The sequence below is a fragment of the Watersipora subatra genome, chromosome 7, assembly GCF_963576615.1.
Source record: "Watersipora subatra chromosome 7, tzWatSuba1.1, whole genome shotgun sequence".
In the NCBI taxonomy this organism is placed as follows: domain Eukaryota; kingdom Metazoa; phylum Bryozoa; class Gymnolaemata; order Cheilostomatida; family Watersiporidae; genus Watersipora; species Watersipora subatra.
Genome location: NC_088714.1, coordinates 5,096,565 through 5,115,537, shown reverse-complemented (window position 1 = coordinate 5,115,537; position 18,973 = coordinate 5,096,565). Strand labels below are relative to the sequence as shown.

At 37.6% G+C, this 18,973-nt stretch overlaps 1 protein-coding gene across 1 annotated transcript in view; it reads right to left on the bottom strand.

Moving 5' to 3' along the window:
• LOC137400357 (uncharacterized) overlaps positions 1-18,973 on the bottom strand; it is a 28,369-nt gene that overhangs the window by 2,499 nt on the left and 6,897 nt on the right. Inside the window, exons 7-25 of the mRNA XM_068086685.1 lie at positions 18,425-18,625; positions 18,006-18,231; positions 15,553-15,639; positions 14,648-14,801; positions 13,570-13,790; positions 12,492-12,699; positions 10,495-10,610; positions 9,394-9,603; positions 8,723-8,882; positions 8,477-8,630; positions 7,759-7,849; positions 5,333-7,321; positions 4,639-4,809; positions 3,086-3,298; positions 2,783-2,959; positions 1,782-1,913; positions 1,352-1,471; positions 853-1,161; positions 306-452 (exon numbers count right to left, since the gene is read on the bottom strand). Coding sequence (XP_067942786.1) covers positions 306-452; positions 853-1,161; positions 1,352-1,471; positions 1,782-1,913; positions 2,783-2,959; positions 3,086-3,298; positions 4,639-4,809; positions 5,333-7,321; positions 7,759-7,849; positions 8,477-8,630; positions 8,723-8,882; positions 9,394-9,603; positions 10,495-10,610; positions 12,492-12,699; positions 13,570-13,790; positions 14,648-14,801; positions 15,553-15,639; positions 18,006-18,231; positions 18,425-18,625 — 5,086 coding nt within the window. The remainder of the gene's footprint in view (positions 1-305; positions 453-852; positions 1,162-1,351; positions 1,472-1,781; positions 1,914-2,782; positions 2,960-3,085; positions 3,299-4,638; positions 4,810-5,332; positions 7,322-7,758; positions 7,850-8,476; positions 8,631-8,722; positions 8,883-9,393; positions 9,604-10,494; positions 10,611-12,491; positions 12,700-13,569; positions 13,791-14,647; positions 14,802-15,552; positions 15,640-18,005; positions 18,232-18,424; positions 18,626-18,973) is intronic.

Sequence of the window (18,973 nt, the reverse complement as noted above, 5' to 3'; positions counted from 1 at the left end):
CGACTCGGCCAGGATACCAACAAAAGATCAGATACAGTGGGGCGGAGCCTACCTTACGAAAAGCACTGTACAGGAGGGACATAAAGCGCGAAACAGACAGCATCTTTGGCCTTCCCACTATCTGTGCTTTGTTGTATATGCTTATATGTTAAATACATATATGTCTACACTGAACTACCCCGGTGCAATTGGTGTGGTGTGACATGAAGGAAATTTTCAGGCCTCCTCTGCACCATCACTCTATAAACTCAACTCTTCAGACACACATGTTCTGCATTTAAGAATGTGAAATAGTAAGAACTAACCACTTGCTGCTGATGTGGGGCCACTGTTAGTATTGGGCTGGGCACCTCTCCAGACCTTCCACAAATTGTTTGTACCTTGTACATCCCTGTCCACCCAACTGCAGTCATCTCCATCCTCAAAGCCGCAAGACCTTCTTGTTGGCAAGTCTGTAATTTAACACCCATCTCTAGATTAGCATTGAGAAGTAAAAACCTCATCAGATCAAGTTGAAGTTTGAAGGACTTCTCAAAACTGTTTCATCGTTAGCAATGTTCTATTAGTTAGTGGCTCTGCAAGCACTGGAGTTGTATGAATCCTAAAAACTAAGAGCTTAAACACTGGGAAGTTAGTGGTCATTGTATTTATTTACAGTCCTTTCTGGTTCTAAACTAGTATTCCACCAACTATCATATTTCTATAGAATATTTAATTCTAAGCTCTTTGAAGGGAGTAAACACTTTAACAAATATTCAAACAAAACCAGGGCTGATCATGCTGAATGATACAGAAGGCAAAATAGTCATAAAAGCAAAATTTTCCTACTAGCAACTCATTTGTTCAACATACCTTGCGCAGAACAAATATTATTGCTGTGATGTTCGCAAGTCTTTGACCCAATCTGAAAGTCATCAAATCCGAAGTCACTGAATTGTCCTCCCCCTTGGATAGTAAGTACAGCTTTTGCCATGCTAAACAAAAACTGCTGTGGTGGTATAGAAAACCTGGCTGTTTGCCAATGTTGCTGATTTGAAGTTGTCTCCTCCCACATAGCTTGAGAATGTCTGCCATTTGCTGCATTGTACAGACCCATCTGCAAACTTGCGTCACGCCAAGCAGATCCATGAGTGTTGTACTTGAACCGCATGCAACCGCCATCTGTTAACACAATACAATCATTGTTTAAGTTTTTTGGAACACAGTTATCTGACAATAGGGAATATCAAATTATATATTGTAATTAGTAAAAACCATTTGCATTTAGTCAAACAGATTTGGTTCTTAAGCTAATCAATTTGCTTAATAGATATTTTTGAGCTTCTGTAAACATACCAATGGCCCGGCTCACCTGTGAAGTTGAATTCTGTGTCAAAGACGAAATCTTTTCGAGATCGTCTATTAGTCGATAAGAGGAGATAGTTGCGACCCTCAACTGCCCAACTAGGCCCTGTCTGACCAAATCTCTGGGCTAAATAAGAAAAAATTTAATATCATAATTGAACTTATATTTGAAATTCTTTTTACAAGTGACAACTATTAGGCTACAAGTCATGAATTACATTACTGATGAATTACAAGTCATGCTAGTGACTTGAAATTCATCAGTAATTGTGATACATGACCACCTTTATTAATGTGATATACCAGTCTATTCTTATAAGTTGGTTGTTTTTAACTGTAACCACGAAACACAGTGTTGTGTCTATGTTTATCATTCACAGACTCTTGAGAAAACACTCGGTCACTAGATGAACAAAGAGAGACAACGCGTTACTCACAGTTGGCCAGATAGCCTAAAGATGGACCAGACTGTATGGAGAAGGCCTCTCTAAATACCTTTGCTTGTCCATACGTATCAATATTTCTGCTATGCTCAAAGCCTTCACACACCAAAGGTCGTGACACCAATGCTGTAACACAAAAAACAATATGGACTACAATACATTTGGCAGAGACATCGCGAAATGTGTTTTTTTTCTGTTTGCAGTTGGAAGCTCAATACATTTGTATCCTGCACAGGCTAGAGTTCTCTATCACAGCTTGATGGAACAGAAATAGCTAGGAATAGCTATACACCCTTTAATTTTCATGTTCTCTGTGGTGCAGATGTATAAATGCATGTTTTTAACTTTTTTTCTACTGGAAGCCTTTAAAGCGGCTCGTCTTAGTAACTTCACAAAAACATACATCATGAGGCAGAGAGGTAACAGGTTCAACCAAAATTTGGAGTTGGATTAAGTTAGGATATTAGGTTATCATTTTGTCATAACAAAACAGTTTCCTTTTTATTTAGAATTCCCTGCATAATATTGTCGTTTCCAAATTTTAATTTTTGGTTTAGTAAGGTTGAAAGGAAAAGTTGTAAACAGCGACCATCTGCAGCTCATGCTTGTGAAATTCTTCAACATTAACTTTAGATCTTTTTGATAACTATATTTCTAATCTAGAGAAATGGGGGATTGTTTTCCGGTTAAACTGATTAACCGTTTAACTGTTAAACGGTTTTAATAAACAAAAAATATTAAACATAGCTTTTATATTTAAGATGCAATGATTATTGTGCAAAATTTTCTGCTAATTTAAAAATTTTTTAGATTCAAACTTTAGGGCAAAAACTACCATTTTTAAGCAAATGAGTTAATAAAAGACGTGCAGCTCAAAATTGTGCCAAGAAGTAAAATAAACTCAACTCTGAGTATCTTCTGTTTAATTCTCAGATACTACTATATTTTACTAGAAAACATTCTAGCAAGTACCAAATGAGGATAGTAATGCATACCATTGCATTGTGGGTCATTAGAGCAATCAAGAGAAGCGGAGGAGCTGCCTGCACATTGCGCTCCTCCAAAACTTGGGGCTGGTGAGTTGCATATTCTGTTTCTTGTTTTTAACCCTTGACAAGTTGCTGGGCAGTCTGTCCACTCCGTCCACTCACCCCAGCCTCCGTCTATACGACCTAAAGTTTAACAAGTGGTTGTCATTCTTACAACCATTATAGGGCAACAGTACCTCTGGATGCTTGTAGAGTAAAAAACGTTAAAATATGAAGAGCTGCAACGTTGATGTAAGTAGGCTGAATAACCTTGTGATGTAGTAGTCGCACTTGTGGTTGTCTGGGCAATCGTACCGCCTCCTCCATTACAGTCTGGTACGCACTGACGAATTTCAAATGTCGGCTCAAAGCTACAGCTTGTGATTACACATCGTCTTGTTCTGAACTGAGTTGCCCGTGGGTTTGACGAGGAGCAGGTGCTGGTGCTGCAAGAGCTCCATTCACTCCATGGAGAAAATCCATCTACAGTAACAAAGTATAAAATATCATAATGACATAGCGCGCTTTGATGACCTTCATAAAAGCTGCTGGCGCTGCAATTATCTGGTAAAAAGTTTTTGAAAATAAAACAAGCATAAAAGAATTTTCGGTATATGGAACTTAAGGTGTAAATACAGTAGAACGACTTCCAGCCTGACAAAGTCTGTTTGATGTAAAGCGAAAAATAGTTGTAAAAACTACTGTGTCCGTGTCACCGACACAAGATCAGTGAAATGCTGCAGACTATGTTAGCCATTTTTATGGCCGTCATTGATGGAGTGCAACATAGAATTGACAAATCATATCTCACATTAGGGCTGAAAATAAAAGCACAGCGAAGATATATTCTGTTCACCCAAAGGATCAGTTAAAAAAGCATACTGACTAGCTAACTACTGAGTTGGAGCCAGTTGGTGTAAAGTCTTTGCAAAAACGTATTCCAAATTGTAAACCGAATAGAAACAATTTTTTCAGCGGAAACACAACTCCAACAAATCGTCCTGGGGTAAACACACTTTTAAATGATGATATGCTCATAAAAAACAGAGATGTTTTTCTAATAAGCCATGTTTGTGAAAAGCAGAGAGTGTAAGCCTACAGAAACTAGTGACACCGTTAAACATTTTGGTTAGTTATAACCCTTGACTAGGGTTGTCACCTCTTGACTAGGGTCTTAGCGGCCTTCATGCAGCAAACTCTATACTAGTTACAGATAGAGTTGCACCACCGCATAGCATTTGATATACGATACATCACATGGATGCCTCGCAGCAAGCTTTATAGAGCAAATTCTGCAAGCAACAAACAGTAAAAGTGAAAAGCGATTGTATGTAATAAAAATGTTTGTTAGTTGGCAAACTTTAAAAAAAAATGGATGAGAAGATATAGTTGCCAAGTGATCACAATACACCTATTACTATTTCCCCTGTTTATCATCTTATCAATACACTTGGCAAAGGTAGGTTCCTGAGCTGTACTTTGATCTCTTACGGATTATCTGCAGTTCTACATCCCCCTATGGTACGAAAGCTTACTATTCTGATAGATTGGTAATCATTGGTAAAAAACACAGACATCTAGGATGATTCTATGAAAAGTCATCACTCACCCTTGCCACAACTTTACAGCAGGATGCATGTCATAAAGCAGTTAAACTGAGAACTGTGGGTTTTTGACTGGCTTTAGTGTTTATCATTTGATTGTCTCTTTACTCTTTTATATAGATGTATGTATATGCTTTCTATAAAGTTTCAGCTATTTTCACCACTCAACTTTGTTTGGCATATTTTTGATTTAAAAGCTGCATGTAATATAGTTCTTACCATTAGTTTCACAGGGAGGGTTGACACAGGAAGTAACCTCTGAAGAAAATCCGGCGCAATTAGCACCTCCATTAGTTGGCTGAATGCAAATTCTCGAACGTGTAGAAGTTCCTGTGTAGCATGACACAGAGCACTGACTCCAGTCACCCCACTCTCCCCAAGTTCCATCAACTGCAATCATTATATTCTACTGTGCTAGTCAAAATGTTAGTTGTTTGACTAGTAAGGCCAGTTCAGTTTATCTGCGACGATGGAGATGGTAGTCATAGAGATAGGTCATTGCGTTAATATACAAACCATTTTAATCACCTATCAACAACTAATGGTGAAAAATAGTAACAGCAAAACATCATAAAAAGATACACACTAGAGAAGTTCATGACCTGTTCACTAATTATTGGAACATAAATTTGATCAAGCGAGCTCTTAAGTAGGATAATTATGGTAAAATAACACGATAAGTTCCAATATACAGAATTTATCATCTTGTATGTTTTAATCATCAGGAAAAAAAGAAGAGAACTTGTGATCATGTATTTGGCTGGAGTTCTTCTATATTCTATAAACAGTTGCCTGGACTTTCTAATGATCATGCAATGTGAATTTTTGGTGAACAACTCATGAACTGCCCTATTACTGTTGTGAAAAACTTGTAAAAATGCATTTTATGTATAGCACAACTATTCCGTCTTACCAGGACAGTCCACAACACAATCTTTTTCTTGGAATGTTGGGCCAACACAGGGATTGCCTCCAGCTATCGGGGGAGTACAGACTCTTGTACGTCGAGAAGACCCAGTTCCACAAGTAACTGAACAACTGCTCCAATCTTCCCAAGGATTGTAAAATCCATCCACCGGACAAGTTACGTCTTCATTGCAACTTCTTTCCTCGGTTATATCTACTCCATCACACAAAGCTCTACCGGTACAAGTTCTTTTTCGTACACTTTTCCCACCCAATCCACAACTTTGACTGCAGTCTCCCCAGTTTTCCCATTCATTATATGTTCGCTCGCAAGACGCAAGAACTCCAAAGCAGCTTTTTACTTCTGTTAATGGAACGTTACATGGTGAGCCACCAAACTGTGGTGCTGTGCATGTGCGGGACCTTGAGTGTACTCCTCTGCCGCACGTAACTGAGCAGGAACTCCAATGGGACCATTGTAATGGAATTCCATCAATTTCACATGTCATGAAACATGGAGCTGATTCTTCTAGCTCACCACACGATCTTCCTCCAAACTGTGGAGGTGTACAGGATCGTATTCTTGTGCGGGAACCTGCTCCGCATGATGCAGAGCATCCACTCCAACTTTGCCAATTTCCCTCTATGGCATCAATTGGGCAGTTTTCGGTCTCCGCCTGACAGTCTGCAGTTTCTTGAGAAAGTCCAGAGCAGTCCATTCCTCCATTAATTGGCCCTATACATTCTCTTTGTCTTGACTTGGTGCCTGATCCACATGTGACTGAACAAGACCAACTGCTCCAGTCTTCCCAGACTCCATCAACTGGACAAGCGCTACCACCTGTGCACGAGATGGTTTGTAACAAAACAGTCCCATCACACTCTGCTGAGGAAGTGACAGGAGTGCAGGTCCTAGATCGGGTTCGTTCTCCCCTACCGCAAGTCACAGAGCAGTCACTCCAATCAGTCCATGAAGAAAATATATCTTCAACGCAGGATCCTGTTACAGTGCAAGGTTGACTTTCTGATAGAGGCTCTGAAGGACATGGCTCACCACCGTTTTGTGGTGGCACACAAGTTCTCGTTCGTTCCTGCTGGCCATCTCCGCAAGTGACAGAGCAATCTGACCAATCGGTCCAATCAGACAGCCGGCCATCAACTGTGCAATCTACTGTCTCACAAGCTTGGCTTTCAACAAGAGTAAATTCTTCACACGGTTTTCCTCCATGTTGAGCTTCCTGTTCACAAGTTCTCTCACGGGTTTGAGTTGTTGCCCCACACAGACCAGTACACAAACTCCAGTCACTCCAGTTACTGAGAACTGCATCTACTGGACAAGCGTTAGTATTGCATTCTTCAGAGGATGTCAGTCCTTGTTCTGCACATGTGGTACCCCCATTTTGTGCCTCAGTAATACAAGGGCGAGACCTTATTCTTTGTCCAGTGCCGCAGGTTTGGGAGCAGTCGTTCCACTCTCCCCATTCACCAAGAACACCATCAGTTGGACAAAGATTTGTGTTACAACTTGTAACCTCACGACTTCCTCCTGAGCAAGGTAAACCGTTATGCTGTGGTGGAATGCAAGTTCTGCTTCTTACTCGCTCTCCCCTTCCACAAGTCTTGGAGCATGTACTCCACGAACTCCAGTCTTCCCAGATGCCATCAATAGAACAAATCCCAACACCGCACTGCTGTTCCTGCGCTAGCTCTCCAGCAGGGCAAGGCTGTCCAGCACCTTGTGGCGGAATACACTCACGAGTTCTTGTTTGCATGCCTTCACATGTAGCTGAGCAGCTACCCCAAGTTGTCCAATCAGTTAGCCGCCCATCAACACTGCACTCACTAATTTGACAAGCTGTGACCTCTGTAGCATCCCCAGTGCAGTCAGCACCTCCATTTCTTGGTGGTGTGCAAGTGCGACTTCTGGTCATTGTTCCTTCTCCACAGGTAACAGAGCAGTCACTGAAAGCTTCCCAATTTCCCCAGACTCCATTCACTGCAGCAAAACAAAAGGCTAAACATGTAAATTGAGTCCTATCTATCTGAGTCTTCTTCACATCCAAAATGATGTATTGAATGCATGATATTGCATATCTATGGGCAATATCATGCGTGTATCATGCAATATCATGCATGTAATATTGTTAGATTGTTCATAGATGTGATATCATAGCACTGTAAGAACTTAAGCTACCCAGAGTTCTACCATAGTCTAGAGGCACAATTTTACAATTTAGAGATCTATTAGGTAGATATGGCACTAGATGGTGCTATGAGCTGTGAGATTGCGCATAAGAATCTGAAGAGGCAAAGTTTCCTTTCTGAACTTTACCAAATTGCGAGTGATTTAATGTTTCTTCTTCATTCAAATCAAAATCGTTCAGATTCAAGTAATACAACTAAACCATAATCAAACATAATCAAAGTGCCTACCTGGGTCTCTATTGCAGGCTCCTTTTGTCAGATGAATGTCGTCAAGTGCGATATCCGAAAACTTACTGCCACCCTTGGCAATTATCTCCACCTAAAAGATAATTGCGTTTGACAGTAGAAACCAATGATATTTATAGCAATGAGAATTTGAGACGCAGACTCCCTAATACATGTACCAACTTCATCGTGCCTCATCAAGTTCGGTCTTACAAACAGGCAACCAGTGGTAAGCATGGGTTCATTTGTACATTAGTATAGCAATTTCTGGCAATAGCCAACTGAAAATTCTTCTAAATTAATTTCATAAGTGAAACGCCTATTTTTTGGTAAAATAACTATTTTATAGGCAAACTACCATTTTAATGGTGAAAAAATCAGTGAGTATAGCACATTTTACCTAAATACCTTTGAAATAGGTAAAATGCCTCAGACAGGTAAAATACCTACTTATATTTGGTTAAATACCTAAAAGTAGGTAAAATGCATACTAGGTAGTATTTTTCTTTTTCATGATAAAAGTTTTTTTAATCTAGAACATTCTGGAAACTTCTAAAATCAAAGACAAGTTATATATAGATATGATATGATTGATGAATGAATGAAGTTGAAAAGCAAACCACGTGTTAATTTCATATCAGAGAAGCGACTTGAGCATCACCGCTTGCTTTCACTAAGTTTTGATATCGATAGCAGACTTCATCATCCAAAGGCAACTTACTTGTAATTTTACATTGGGCAATCTATCATTAATGTTCACATCTACTTGAGCAGACTTCCATTCATTGCCTTGTTGGCCGTTCCGCTCCCAGAGTCTCACAACACCTGGCACAAAGCTGTCATAGATTGCCACACGAACTTCCAGTCTAACCACCCTGTAAAAATTAAATTTCACGATTATGACTGGTGAGTAGAGTGATAGAGTAAACGGTATTTCAGCATTCTCAACAGTTGACGGAATACCTACGCAGGGCCAAACATGTGATACTGAAAAGAGAGACATCTGTTTCCAGATCGCCTAGGAGATAGTCTAAGATATGCAGTTCTAACGGCAGGCACTCCAGGGCTGGGAGGGAAGTTTGACTCAGTGTATATGTAACCATTTCCTACAGCAGCTTCATCAGGTCCTGAAATGTACGGTAACTAACTGTTCATGCGCACCTGGAGGCAGGTATTCTTGTTATATATTAGTGGCATGTCAAAATATGGGTTTTAAAAAAATTAAGCTTACCATCCTTTAAAAATTAGTTTAAATCAATATACTCAATGCAAGGTCTAGCACATTTAATATGCTTTGCGGTGGAACTACTTGAATATGTGTATAGAATTTTGAAAACTGTTTTCATTTCCCAAATGCTGTGTTTTTAAAAGTGCAAAGCATATTGTCTAAAAGGTATTAACTGTCTCATCAATGTACTAATCCTAAAATATTAAGCATAAATTTAAGACTGTATATAATACTGTATCTAGATGACCATATTTATGTGTAGGATTGTTAAACTATTGACATAAAGTTGGTACTTACCTATTTCATACACTAAATAGACTATCGCCAACAGAACAGCGTTACATCATGACAAAAGATTCGTCATAGTGCAATCGTGTAGAATGAATCAGCGTTTAAAAATGTCCAACTACCTGTGCCAGGTGTCAAAGTGGCTCCGCTATACGATGTCCAGTCAGCATTATCATTCCTGTTCAAGTTACCGAAATACTCTATATCAGCCTTGCATCCATTCTCTGCTGCCTCAAATCCACAGTGAATATCTGTGTCAGGGTAAGAACAGACAGCCGCGCCATTCATAGACACGCAGTCTCTGTCTCCACAAGAGAAGGAAGCACACGCATCTGTGGAAACACAGGTTTACCTAAATCTTAGGAGTAAACAATAGTATCTAATATTCTACATAGAACCTGCACCAGAACAACCACTCTAGCATTCTCTTCAATTTGCTTATCTAATTACAGAGTCTGACAGGAAACTACCTGTACATGTGAATAGGCTCTTCTGACCAGTGATCATTTCTCAAGGAGAGTTCAAGAACCAGCAACCTCTAAATCCATGGTGAGATATTTTTCATCAAAATTGACAAAGAAACAACTTTATTCTAGTAATGAAAACTATGTTATGATTGCTTCTTTAATAATATCACAAATATTAGTAATCATGTTAACTAACAACTGAAAAGAGAAAATGTGATTTAATAGTAATGAATACTAATAACTATTGATTACTAGTACAATTACTAGTTACTACTGGTTACTATCCTGACCGTTAGCCACTATTATAATACTACTGATGGCTACTGATTACTATTACTATTGATTAGTAGTAATAGTAACTAGTACTATTGATTAGTGACTAGTACTATTGATTAGTGACTAGTACTATTGATTAGCGACTAGTACTATTGATTAGTGACTAGTACTATTGATTAGTGACTAGTACTAGTGATTAGTGATTTCTATTAGAGATTACTGACTATTACCAGTGATTAGTGACTAGCATTATTGATTAGTAACTATCAATGAATAAAATTACTATCAGAGACTATCATGTACTAATACAATTACTAGCAACTATAAGTCACTACAATTAATATCAGTGATTCTTAACTACTATAATAACTGACATGTATTATCAGTTGCTGGTTTGACCACTACTAACTTTCACTAGACAAGTTGCTAGCTGTTTTTGGTGGAAGAGGCTTAAGTATTTCTAAAGGGAATTCGACAAACCTCCTACTGGGGGACAGGGCTGAGGAATAAGGTGAAGGTTATCGATATCCACTGTATCTATTCCAGCACCTTCATCTGTATAGAGTGTTTCAAAAACTAACTGTAAAATAAACATCCTGATGATGTCAGAAGGAAGCTTGAAGAAACAAAAAGATAACTTATTATTATTACTGGTATAAAGTTAAACCGTAATTTCAACACTGTACATACATTGTATAAACTCTTCAATGCATTTAAATAACGTAAATGTTTTTAGTAGTTTTATATGACTCAACAATGTGGCTAAAATATAACATTTACTAAAACTGATACAATGATATTCTAAAACACGTTTTGTAATTCTATTTGCTATTGATTATTTCCATAACGCGCTGTCAATTATCCTTAACCTTAGACTGATGTTAAGATGTGCTATACTCACTGATAGTTACGTCAGCCGACAGAGAGCTAGTCTTTTATATGTTAAAGCATTTACTTAGAGTTCAGTCTGTAACACTGACTTCTGTTAAAGCACTGCATAGGTAGGTAGATGGATAGATAGGTGGATAAATAGCTAGCTATAAATACATGTAGGTAAATATGAACTGTATTTACACATGGTCAATGCTGTTCAAAGCAAATTATATCATGAGACTAAAAATAAAGAACAGTAAGGTAAAATTATGAGTACTGGATGAAAAAGCTTTTTTCATGGCTCTGTTCAACCATAACGCGGGTTGTAATTGTCTTGTACTAACAAAAACCTGGGAATACCTTTAGTCGTCTTGCTTACCTCTACCATGTCTGAATCTGCTAACGAGCGACCATCGATGTCGATGTTTTTGGTGGCATAAAAACTCATTTGATCATTTGTTACAGTAAAGACTTTGCTCGCTGGAGTCAACTGCTTATTGTTGACAAGATAGAGGTTAATAGTTCCGATGTCATCTCCATTCATTCTATACTTGAAACTAAAGCACCACTGCTTACCTACAATCACCAAAATGAGTGCTTTGATGCTGCGAAAAAAGCGATGGGTGTCTGTTAATGATCGAATTGTTTGAACTACTAAGTCAGCAATATAATATATTAATTTTGTTTTGTGATATGAGTTGGTGGAGACAGCATGCTCCTTAAAATGGTTTAGTGTTGTTACCAACTATACAGCAGTCAATTTGTATGTATATATTACACATATATCTGATAGCATTACTTGTGCACTATTATTGTACACATAATTCGAATTGTGATTAGGTGACTCATGCACCATCTACGTATAGTATTATTGTCCATCGGTCTGTTTACTTTTTCTGTAAAAAGCAATCTTTATTTTCTGATTGGCACTATTATTCTGAGCCTTCGAAAAATGGCTGATTAGTTCTGTAGGTTAGAGCCTCAGTCTAATAAGCTGAAGTGATGGGTTTGAGTTCAGTATTGGTCGACATTTTAGTTGTCTCATTAATTGCGTGTACAAGATTTTTTGATTGCATAAAAGTTGGTACATTTAAAACTACTAATCACAAACATAAAAGGCACTTTATTCTTTCATAGACCTACACCATTAATATGAGAATAAAAAATATGCCATTTTTGTATATGAAATCATCATTGTTAGATGCATACAATCAGGCAAACTAGCCCACACTGCAACTTACTTATAAAAATTCCAAACCATTATGTACAGGTTAACCAACTTGTCAACAATCTTTGTGAAGACTACTTTTACATATAGTAAGATCGGTTGCGTGACAATTTTAGAACAACTCAGTGAGTAATAGCTCTAAAATGGTTTTCATCAGAGCAAATAATTTTTTGAGTAATCACAGAGAGGGTGTACTAATCAAACGCATGCTACATCAAATGACATCATAGCATGTCGAGCTCTAGTTTCATCAAAGCTTTGTTAAAGTGCAAAATGAATGCTTAGTTTTGAGCAAGTTTGAAGGATTGTTAGATTGGTTTTCAACTGTGTGCCAAACACCTTATTGATGTTGCTGTTAAACTATCACAATAAATACAAACCCGTAAAATCGTGTGGAGTAATACTAGCGATGCCTCTCTGAGGCAGAGAAGTGATATCTGTGCTGGTGAACATGTGTGGGTTGTTATTTGAGGCAACTTGCCAAGCCATCTGAAAGTCTCCTGGCTGCTGATAATACTTGTTGAATATAACTCTATCACAAGCTCCCAGAAGACCTTCCTCAAAGTCACAGTGCATAGCGTGATCTGCAAATTGTAGAGCAGCACTTAGTTCATCACTGCATTGTTATATAGTAATAAGAGGCAAGTATCATCAAACCAACAAAGACTGGATTATAACCCATCACTTATTGCTCTAAACAATGTCATAGACATGTCTATAATGACAGTTGATCTTTGAGATAGACATGCAAATCGGTGTGACTTCTGCTGTTGCCTTTGAGAGACCTCTACCAAACCCCTAAAGCTGATTAACCAAACCCTAAGGATTCAATCGAGCCCAGGTAAAGAACCACTGCTCTCGCCTAAGCTTGTTGCGGACCTGAAGCGTTACTGATTTTATAAAAAGTTAAACTAAGTGAAATGGTTCTTTATAGTTATCATAAAAAATATTACTTGAACTGACCTGATGACTAGTCAATGTTCTGCTATATGTAATGGTAGGAGAAGTCATGTACCCTTTGCAGGATAGCCTGATGGTTAAACCAAAGGGCCTGATGGTTAAACCAAATGGCCTGATGGTTAAACCAAAGGGCCTGATGGTTAAACCAAAAGGCCTGATGGTTAAACCAAAGGGCCTGATGGTTAAAGCAAAGGGCCTGATGGTTAAACCAAAGGGCCTGATGGTTAAACCAAAGGGCCTGATGGTTAAATCAAAGGGCCTGATGGTTAGGAATAACAATTGCCCATCTGATCAGTTTTCAGTTCAGAGGCCACTGTTTTTTATGGAATGTTGTTAGTTTTTGATGAAAGCTGAGCATTTTATTGTATTCAGTTTTATTTAAGTATTATATGAGTAGAAACGCTTGATTAGCAACATTTTGCGAGTTACCATTATTCTTCTAATAAAACTCACTTAAGATTGAGATTTGTGTTTTTTACACCTAAAAAACTTACCAGGGAAACTACAGGTGTATAGAACATCTGAGCCAGGGGTGGGTGTGCAGGGTGCCCCGTGGCAAGGATCCTGAAGACAAGCGTCTGTATGAGATGTTGCGGTAAGAGACCAACCTCTTTCTCCTGAAACAGACTGGGTCGTATCATAGACGAGCATCATCATGCCAGGGTTTGGAGAGAAGATGGTGCGAACGGGGGCTGGTTCCGTGCTGCCGCATAACCTGAAGTGAGCACAACACCATGATTATACTTTTTATTATGTTGACTAGTTAGTACACGTTTACCAAAAGCGGTGCATCTCACAGCTGACTTATACCCGTATGCCCATGCTGGTCTATTCAGCCAATAAATAGATAGACAGATAGATAGACAAATAAATAGACAGATAGATAGACAGATAGATAGATGGATAGATAGACAGACAGGTAGATGGATAGACAGATAGATAGGCAGATAAACGGATAGAAAGATAGATAGCCAGACAGATAGACAGATAGATGGATAGACAGATAGATAGACAGATAAATAGACAGATAGATAGATAGACAGATAGACAGATAGATAGATGGGTGGATAGATAGACAGATAGATAGATAAATAGATAGATAGGTAGACAGATAGATAGACAGATAGATAGACAGGCAGACATATAGATAAATAAATAGATAAGAACTTTGAGCTTTGAGCTTTGAACTTTATCAAAATAAGATAAAGAACAGTAGGTAAAGTAAGATTATGTGCAATGGATATAACAGCCAATGATATAGGGCATTATTTTGATAATACAAAATGCAAATTATAAAATATAATTATATTTGACCAATCAGCTATCATGGCCGATCATGTATCCAGTTTAGTATAGTGCTGTTCTACTGTATGAGCATCTAGGGATTTCTAGTCTAATAGAGTGTGTGGTATTCATAAAGGGGCTACATGCCAATTATATTCAATCTTCTGACTGGAGGATTTAGTCTAAAAAAACAGCCAACATAACAAAAGTCTCCATGTTTATAACGAGTTGGTCAGCCGCACCCGAAGTTTGGAGTTGACCGGGAGATTTACTACTAGGAGATCTTACCCTAGAGCAGGCTGACTGATATGAAATGAGCGAATCTCCAGATTGTTGTCACATTTTACATCAAAGTGAGAGAAAGTCAGTTCGAGGTAACCGGGTCCTTTGATAAAGAAGTAGCAGACATCATTTTGAACATTGTCTGTCTGCCCATTGAAGCCTACAATTGTTAGAAATATCAGGTTTACTATTAGTATAGAACCATAACATTTCTAGATCATAGCAAAGAATAATATATAAATTTAAAATATCTGTAAAAAGAATGCGTTATATACAGTAGCTATCAACATTTCAAACTTCTCTCAACTTGTGGTGTTAAGAGACATTTAAAAGTAGAGTTGTCTTCTACTGTCTCTATTTATGTTGGAGCAGCATCTGTGCATTTCATAAGAAAAATGAATACAACTAAGCAGGAGTTTGTTAGCAGTAAAATTATCTTACCCAACCGTCTATAATAGTAGATAGATAAATATAAAGATATAATATATAATAAAATATATATAAAATATTATATAAGATAAATATTACCTTTATTTACACTGGTCAATATCGTTTAAAACAAGTTATACCATGAGACACAAACCAAACCAGAAAATAGTCAATAAAGTGAATGTAAATTATGTTTAATGAAAGCAAAAGCTTGTTTTTCATAAGACTGTGATATAATGTAAATTGGCAAGGCATTAGAGCCTGGTATAAGGTGTAGTGGTTTTTTTGGGAAAATTTGAGTATTTTAAACAGCAAATATATAAAAACACATTTAGCTACTCAGTGTTAAGGGGATTTAGACGCTGACAGTAACTGTCCATAACATGTAGTATAACCCTAAAGCATAATTTTGGAAAGTCTAATTTTTAATCATTTTAATAGTAAGATGATCTAAACTCTCTCTACAACTACTGTATTCTTACCTTGTGAGGTCACGACCTGCTGCCTCACTGAAGTCAAATCAACATAACGACCACATGGCCGAACGACTTCCTCACAGGTGCTGCCGGCTACAAAAACGATAGGTTCAGATAATACTGACTTCTATAATAGCACTAAAGCTTTACCTTGATAAGTCTTTGACATAGTTAAGTATGGTAAAAAGCTAAACAATGCTATCAGATTACAGTACTGTTTTATGATGAGTGTACTTGATAAATCTAGTTTAGAGCGCGTGACTTCTGAACTACAGACTGGAGTTGGCAGTCTCTAGCCGTTACAGGAAGGGAATATGACTTTATACTGCTCTCTCTGCCAGCAAATAGAGTTGGAGCTCTATTTAAAAAAGTTGAATTGATGATGGGATTTATCATACAACAGCATCCGCAAACATGACTTCTCTCGGATGCATAAGAACTGAGAGAGATAATAGAAAGAAAAACAGTGAGTGGGAGAGAAATAAACGGAAAGAAGGTGAAAGAAGAGGGTAAGGAGACAGAGAAACGGAGATATAATGGAAGGGTTTGAATTTGTTGGTAATTTTGTGATTTGTTTGAAATTCTCTATTTGCTTGTAGAGAACACCGACTCAACCAACAACTAGAGTTAGTGTTCCATTTGAAGTGGTTGAGTTGATGATGTAATTTATCGTACGGCAGTATCTGCAATGGTTTCCTTTCTTAGATGTATTAGCAATGAGAAAAAGAGAGAGACAGGAAAAGAGAGGAAATCAGAAAGAAAGAGGAGAGAGGAAATCAGAGAGAATTAGAAAAAGAAGACGGTTAGTAGGAGAAAGACAGAGGGAGAGAGAAGATGAAAGAGAGGGAGACAAAGATAAGTGAGAGATAAAGTGAGAGAGAACAGGTGAAAAGAAAAGGGGTTGGGAGAAAACTCCAATGAGAAAAGAACTTGGCCAATGCCAGGACCAACAACACATGGTTATTTGCCCTGGCAGTGCTTTGTCTTTCCAGCATCACCAGACATGACAAATGCTTGTCTTACCCTGTACTTATAATTCAACACCACAGACCAATTGCAACACATGGAAGGTGCGTAACAAGTAAGGCTCAAAAAATTTAATACAAAAACTCTAACAAAGCCCTTCTATGCGAAGACCACGTTTTCATCAAAACAGTAACCATAGGAATAAACACTTCATGCGCCACACCTCTGGAACGAACAGCTTTAGACACAAAAGCTAAACCTTTCAACTGTATTATCTGTCTAATAGCCCGTTTAATAAGCAGCTTATCAAACCTGACAAAGGCTCTATTGACACTCTTGAGAAAAATTGAAAGGGAATTGTAACTGACAGATCTATGCAGGTGGCTGCTAAATGATAAACGACACTATTTCACAGTATTTATTAAAAATTAGTAACAAAATAGTATATTAATTATAGTTAACTTATAGTTAACGTGGCGGCTCCAACTCCGTTGCCATGATAATTATTTTCTTGCTTCTTCCTTTAACGTCGTTATCAAACTGAGGAACTGAGACTAATGAGTTGAAGTCATGTATGTAATTATATACGTATAATAAGGTAAAGTTCATAGTAAATGTTATATTAAATGCTAAAATGCACAAAAAACTTTCACTTTTGCTTATTTTTCACAAATTTTCGGTTCACTCACGCAGTATCAAGCAACTTTGAAACACGAAGAATGCTGAACTGAGAAAGGGAGAACAAGCCTCATATTTCTGTCATGCGTTTTGGGAGGGATTTCGGTGAACAGCATATCAACATTTTTATTATTCCGATGTATTCAGCACTCTGACTGCCAGATTTGAATTTCGAAAGAAATTTCTGTTGAAAATGGATGGCGAAAAAAATATTGTATGGCTGAAGCAAAAAAAAGTTTGCTCCACTTCATAAAGTAAAAAACCATATAAAATAGACATCATAACCTGGGGATGCACTGTACATTAAAAAAAAATGTCTTTTATCGTTTTTAATTTCAAGTATGTCATTATGCAAGCACAAATTCCCAAGAGTTAATTTCTTATAAGGTAATATGCAAATGTTACTCTATACATTTACAAATAAAATATATCAAGTGCTTTTTGAAAGAGAACAGATTATTGATGGCAATATTCAAAATTGCAGATAGCATGCTTGCTTATCAGGTCTGTACAAAATGGAAGTACCCAGTCACAACCTTTGTAAAGCAACAAAGAACTATGCATTTTAGAACAGTATCTCATAGCTATTTGGGTGCTTGTGCAATCGTGTTAGGTACACCATATGAGAGCTTAAGTTTCAATATTTTTTGTACAAATAAATTTTTTGTATAAATAGTACAAGTTCTCTTTCAATAACCAAACCAATGACGGACGAAGGTCAAATTAAATATCTATTAGCTTGGGCACCTGCATTCCTCCTCAAGATCTCTTACCACCATAATATAGCAGAAAAGAATATCAAAGAAAGCTCTTACCTAGACCAGGAGGACATACGCAGGTACAGACGCCACTAGTAAGCTTCCTTACATAGCCACCATTGGCACACGATATCTGACAATCCTTTTTACAGTCGTAATATTTGTTGACTGCCACTTCATCTAACCATGATATGCCGATCCTCTGCCCAATGTCTAGAGCGCTTATGGCCAGATACGGGTCTCTTAACTCTATTGTGTTTGCTGAGAGATCAATGCTGAATTGCTGCAATGCGACTCAAAACATAAAAACTACAAGTCAATTGTTGCACTAAAGTTCTCTGTTGTACCAGAGAACCAGTATTAAAGCATTAATAAAGCCAAAAATTCTGTAAGCTTTTAGATATTATACATTTGATCGGGTAGCAATACGCGTGTCTATGCAAGGAAACAACATGTCAACAAAGGTGAGTGCATACGTTCTGTGAGTAGTGCATAATAGAGGAGAGATCGTAAGCGATGTCAGTGGAGTAAGTAGGGTATGGCTCCTTGAAAAAGTTGTGTATATATTCCTCTTGTATATACTTGGAGTTGATAGCAACAAAACCATCTCTGTCGGGCCTCTCATGCTCGTGCCCAAACCCAAGAGCATGTAAGAACTCATGCTGTATGGTTCCAGTCTGTAACAACAGACTTCTTATACATAAAAATAGCTACGCCATTTTTAACATTTCTTCATCAATGTTTACAGCAAAGCACTTATCCCTTTAAAGTATCCCTTCAGTCTGTTACTCTTTACTGCTTATTTTGAAGTCTAAAAGTTGTAGAAACTTTTTTTTTATATGCTTTGAATTTTCAAACCTTTCAGTCTTACATAATCAGAGTTATAGATGAAGCAAGAGGAATGTACACAACAATAACTGTTATAATACAGTATATTAAGGCTAAAAATGACATAAAAATATATTTCAATTGAGACCGAATTGACAGAACACAAAATTCCAGCTGAAAATAATTGATCAAACAAA